General features: G+C 46.7%; 1 protein-coding gene across 2 annotated transcripts; it reads left to right on the top strand.

Moving 5' to 3' along the window:
* Positions 1-266: 266 nt before the first annotated feature.
* On the top strand, positions 267-4814 carry HSBP1 (heat shock factor binding protein 1). Of its 2 annotated transcripts, none has more exons than XM_027513934.1 (4): positions 267-419; positions 942-1008; positions 1563-1683; positions 3298-4814. In XM_027513934.1, the coding sequence occupies exons 1-3, from the start codon at positions 375-377 to the stop codon at positions 1679-1681; spliced, it is 231 nt and encodes a 76-aa protein (XP_027369735.1). In that variant the 5' UTR covers positions 267-374; the 3' UTR covers positions 1682-1683; positions 3298-4814. The 2 variants fall into 2 exon arrangements, with proteins under 2 accessions (XP_027369735.1, XP_027369736.1); XM_027513935.1 differs by having other exon boundaries at positions 271-419; positions 2959-4814.
* Positions 4815-5226: the final 412 nt, after the last annotated feature.

The following is a 5226-nucleotide window of genomic DNA, read 5'->3' as shown; positions in this document are numbered from 1 at the left end:
TCTCAAAGTCTCCTGCCAGAAACAGACACCAAACAAAACTCCAGATCCAAGCCTCACAGCACGTTCGTTTCACCTTTTTCCTCCCGGGGCGGGGCCAGGAGCGGGGCGCGGAGCGGGGCGCGGTGGGGGCGGTAGGGTGGGCGTGGCTTATGGGAAGGGGCGGGGAAGTGCTGGGCGGGGCCTCGCCTCGGAACGGAAGCGCAATGCGACAGGCCCTTCCGGCGCGTGACGCGAACTACGACTCCCAGAATGCCCAGTGGTCCCGTGAAACTGGCCTCGGTCGTCGCGAGAAGTAGCCGCTGGGGCGTATGCGCGAACAAACGGAAGTATAGGTGAAGGTCTGAGGCAGCACCGCCAAGCTGGGCACCGGGGAGATGGCCGAGACTGACCCCAAGACCGTGCAGGATCTCACCTCAGTGGTAAGGGGCGGCTGTGCGAGACGCACCCGAGGCCGCTGCAACCCCGGGCGACTCCGGCGAGGCCCACGGACCGAGGCGCGTCTCCGCGGCCGCGCGGGGCGGGTCTCAGAAGGCCCCGTTTCTGAAGGCTTTGCTGCCGCGGCCCCCCTACCTTGACCGCCCCCGGTCGCTGTCTGTAGGTCGCTCACCTGCTGACGCGCCCGGGTCCCCCGCCCCATTCACTCTCGGTGACCCCAGGATCCCGCAGCTCCCATCCCCAACCCCTCCGTCCCCAAATACCCAAGGCATTATAAATCGCAGAGGGTCCAGAAGGGAGGGGCGTCACCAGCCCCTCCCACCCCACCCCCGCCCCAAGTCTTATTCGCCAGTTGGGAAAACTGAAACCCAGACAGGGAAATTGAAGGCCACGGAGCTGCGGAGAATTGGGGTCCTTGATCTCCCCAAGGGACGAGAGCTTCTACCCTGATCCCGTGACGGCGTCTCCAGGGTAAGCGTGGGGTGTTGTGTTTGGTCGTTTCACAGGTGCAGACACTCCTGCAACAGATGCAAGATAAATTTCAGACCATGTCCGACCAGATCATTGGAAGAAATATCCTTTATTTGTAGTCAGTCTCTAATGGGTCACTGGGTCCCATTTTTCCAGTAGTGGCGATAAGTGGGTAGTTTGCAGGTCAACATCCACTTGTCATTTATCCGGGTTTTTTTGGGGGGTTTTTTGGTTTTTTTTTCCAGTGAGCTTAGGTACACACTTCCTGAGAAGTACTGTGCAGAGATCTAGGGATACAGCTGAGCTAGATCCCTGGCAACAAGGAACTTGCAGTCTATCGATAATATTGTCTCAAGTGGTTGACTGTGAGCTAAGCATTTCATGTGTAGATCTCCCGTGATCCTCACCATCACCTGACGAACAGGTTGTGGTGGATAAAGAGTCAGGAATCTTAGAAAGTGAGAGAACTTGCCTAGGTCCTTTCACAAGAATAACGGCAGGGCTGGGATGTGCTCTAAGCCAGATTCTGACAATGTCCAAAGGAAGTTAGGAAACCACTTTCATTAAGCTGCTGTGTGGAAGGCCCTAGTCTGCAAGGAGCTGGGGGAGAAGGGTAAGAAGTGGAAGCTCTGGTGCCTTGTCTTTAACTTCCCCACTTGATGACATGAGCAGTCGCATTGATGACCTGGAGAAGAACATAGCAGACCTCATGACGCAGGCCGGGGTGGAAGAGCTGGACAGTGAAAACAAGATCCCGGCCACACAGAAGAGCTGAAGGTGAGCGGAGGGAGGGGCAGGACCCTGGTACAGGTCCCTGTGACTCTATGTAGTTGGACTTCCTCTAGGTCCGTCCCCAGCCACAAACCAGCAAGCATCCGCTTGTCGTTGCCCCTGGGGACTCCAGGCTCTGAATTTTTCATACCAAACTAATTCCTTATGAGGAGTATATTTTTTCCTGTTTTTATCAGTGAACCCTAGATTACCACTGAGTAATATTAGATAACACTGAGTTTATACCAGTACAACCAAAACCAAAAAGTATGTTTTGTTGGCCTGAAAATTCGAATCACTGGCAGATCTTCCAATGGCTTTTTAGGGTTTTTTGTTTGTTTGAGAGAACACCCACTTTGCCACCTTCGTAAATACCGTAAGTTCTAGGGATTCTCTTGCAGAAACACCCCTTCACGAGGTAAATGCCAGGACAATAACTGATTATGTATGATTTAGATGACCTAAACTATGGCCACGTTAACCCTTTATGCTAGAGTTGATTTAAATTTCCAGGGGAGAGACTAATAATAAAAAAGAGCAGTTAAAGCAAGATAGCTAGACGCATAGATGACTGCTTTGATCTCACCGTGGTGGATTCCTTCATGGTGAGCCTTTTCTAGAGTGTGGCGTTTACCCCATTACAACCCAGAAAGTGAAAGTGAAGTCGCTCAGTCGTGTCCGACTCTTAGCGACCCCATGGACTGCAGCCTACCAGGCTCCTCTGTCCATGGGATTTTCCAGGCAAGAGTACTGGAGTGGGTCGTTTTTAAACCCTCTTCGCACTTTTAGCATTTTGTTGAGTTGAGTTGTGTCTGACTCTTTTGTAACCCCTCGGACTGTGGCCCACCAGGCTCCTCTGTCCATGGGATTTCCCAGCTAAGAATACTGGAGTGAGTTGCCATTTCCTTCTCCAGGGGAGCTTCCTGAGCCAGGGATGCCTGCATTGCAGGCGGATTCTTTACTGCTGAGCCTCAGGGAAGCCCTTTAGCATTTTAATTTCCTGTAAAAATAAAGTTTACTGTGAATGTTTAGGTAACTAGAGTACCAAGCAGAATATACAGGAAAAGATACCAAATTCTTTTTTTTATTTTCTGAGCATGTCCTGGCTGGACCAAATTATAGGTAACTATGAAATACGGGTTGAAGTCCAAGAAAATAAATAAAGGTTTGAGAGGTAAAAAATCTTAAATCTACTGTTATCTTAATAGTAGATTGGGTTGTTGCACTATGTGAGTAAATCACAAAGTTGTTTTTTGTGGTTGTCACCTTGATTCCTTGTAGACTTGGGCAGTGTTCTTCCGTCTCCGGAGCTCCTCCAGGTCTCATGTCATCCAGCCGTCAAAAACCCCATCAAGTGAATGAGAACACCCTCTCAAGAACTGCAAGATTGAAGAATTTCAAGTGACAGGCATAATGCTAGAAAAGGAGTGGGAGTAGGAAACAGTCACAATAAACTTTTTAATAAAGGTTTTTATTGTAGTTTTGCTAGGATTTTATGCAGACACAATATTTACTTCAAATGAGGATTCTGAAAGGATTTTTTGTTACTAATTCTGTGTATTATTTGTATTTGTCCTTATAGAATGAATAGCACATTGATGGCTTCTCCTTTTTCAACAGGTTGCTTGTCTTCGCTGGAATCTGGAACACCTTTTTACAAGCCAAGAGGAGACAGATGGCTTTTTCAACTAACTACTATGTGTAGACAGGTTTTATATTATAAAGTGTGCATTCTTCTTACCACATACTATAGAGTTAGTTTATGGAGTGACTTCCCTCCCCTGCCCCCATGTTTCCTGAACATGGTGACTTCACATCTTGGACCTTGGTCAGTTGTGCTATTAAACACTAAAACTTTGGCAGTTCCTGCATACAGTTGTCCAACTTTTTAGTGTATTTTTGTGAGGTTATTCTTTTTCCTGTCATTCCCTTTGTAGTAGTTGCTGTTTGATAGAAGTTGCTGCGTGATTTTTTTATTAGACATAGAGTAAACTCTTGGTTATAATTAGATTTTGTGAAGTAAGACGTTTATAGTTAAGGTTCTTTGATTCTCAGAGTAACCATTGAGTAAATACCAAATAGTGTGTTGGTGATACTTTTCAAGTGGTTAAAAACATTTAAAATTGTGTATTCAGAATATCTGTCACTACTCTGTCGCCAAAACTCAGAATTGAACCACGATCTTATATCTGAGTCCCTGAGGTCAGATGCCACAGTAACTTAAGAGTGACCACTGCCACTTTAGTGTTAGAATTTTTAAATATGGAAAACGACAGAGTTGCCTGATGTGATGAGGCTTTCAGTAGTTAGAGTTTTGCATGAGATTTGAATTCTTCAGTCGGACCCTACATTGTCCACTCACAGTCGTTACCATAGGAAATCTGGCAGGATTGTACAACTCAGTTACTCCCATCTTTTGAGCTACTGGCCGGGAAAAGAAACAGAAAAGAAAAGCAGACCATGTTAAGCCTGTGCCAGTTGTTTGGCTAGAAGATGATAAATAACTTGTAGTAGGCTTGAGTTTTTAAGAAACACTGCTTCTTTATACTGTTTCCTACCTGAATTCAAGCAGAGTAGTGGCTTTATTACTGATGATGCTGCTCAGCTGAGTATGTCGAGTTTTGATCCTGGAGGCAGTGTTGACGGGAAGGAGAACTGCGTGACTGTCTCAGCAGGGTGATTTTGTAGAGAAAATGGAAGAAGTTGAGGAATGAAATAGTGTTAAGGAGAGGAAAGCCCATAGTCAACACAGTATGATTTTTTTAAAGTTTCCTATGTCACCAGTCTTAATTGTTTGTATTGCAAATGTATAATAAGATTAAGGAAGAATGTGTCCTGTTTATAAAGTATCCAGGGAGCACAAAGGATTTGATTTCTTCTGGACAAGATGGATTCTCCGCTGTTAGCACCAAGCTGCAGAAAGTCCTTCCCTGGGCTGGTGGGTCCTGCTTGGGTTTGGCCCTGGAGGCCCAGAGCACAGTGGACGGGACAGGAGCACACACAGGTGCTTCCAAGCCTGGGAGATGACAAGTGGCAGTCGGGCGCGAGGAGCTGGCTTCCTTAAGTTACAGGAAGTTTTCAGGGGAAAGTCCCCTGACCAAAAATACCTGCCATGAATAAAGGTGCCTGAAATCCTGCTGTTGATGCTTCCTTTTGTGTCACAAATGATTGGTTTTCTGAGTTTTCATACCATTTTCAGGTGATCCGCTAGAACCTCTAGAAAGGTTCGGTACCAACAGCCAAAGTGGGGACAGACGGGAGGTTCTGGGGAGACTGTGCTGCCAGAAGGGAAGGCTAGGCTTGCAGCCACGACAAAGGAAAGTGAACATCGTTGCTATGGGGACAGAGAGTCCAACAGACAACTTACAGTGAACCTTTTAAAATCCTGTCTGTACACTGACGGTTTCCTATATGGATAACAGTGTTCTTTTCTTTTATTCTGTAGTTTCTGTTTTAATTAGATTAAAATCGAGGGGTTTTCACAGTATGTTGTCAGATCTCACCTTGAACATTAACTGGCAACAGTTAACAATGAGTCGTAGCCACCAG

Source organism: Bos indicus x Bos taurus, chromosome 18 (genome assembly GCF_003369695.1).
Source record: "Bos indicus x Bos taurus breed Angus x Brahman F1 hybrid chromosome 18, Bos_hybrid_MaternalHap_v2.0, whole genome shotgun sequence".
NCBI lineage: Eukaryota > Metazoa > Chordata > Mammalia > Artiodactyla > Bovidae > Bos > Bos indicus x Bos taurus.
Note: the sequence above shows the minus strand (reverse complement) of the source record. Positions and strands in the feature narration are given on the sequence as shown.

Coding starts and splice junctions, on each gene's coding strand:
- HSBP1 (XM_027513934.1), top strand. CDS start 375: ATGGCCGAGACTGACCCCAAGACCGTGCAGGATCTCACCTCAGTG. Junction 420..941: donor TGCAGGATCTCACCTCAGTG/GTAAGGGGCGGC, acceptor GTCGTTTCACAG/GTGCAGACACTCCTGCAACA. Junction 1,009..1,562: donor CGACCAGATCATTGGAAGAA/ATATCCTTTATT, acceptor TAACTTCCCCAC/TTGATGACATGAGCAGTCGC.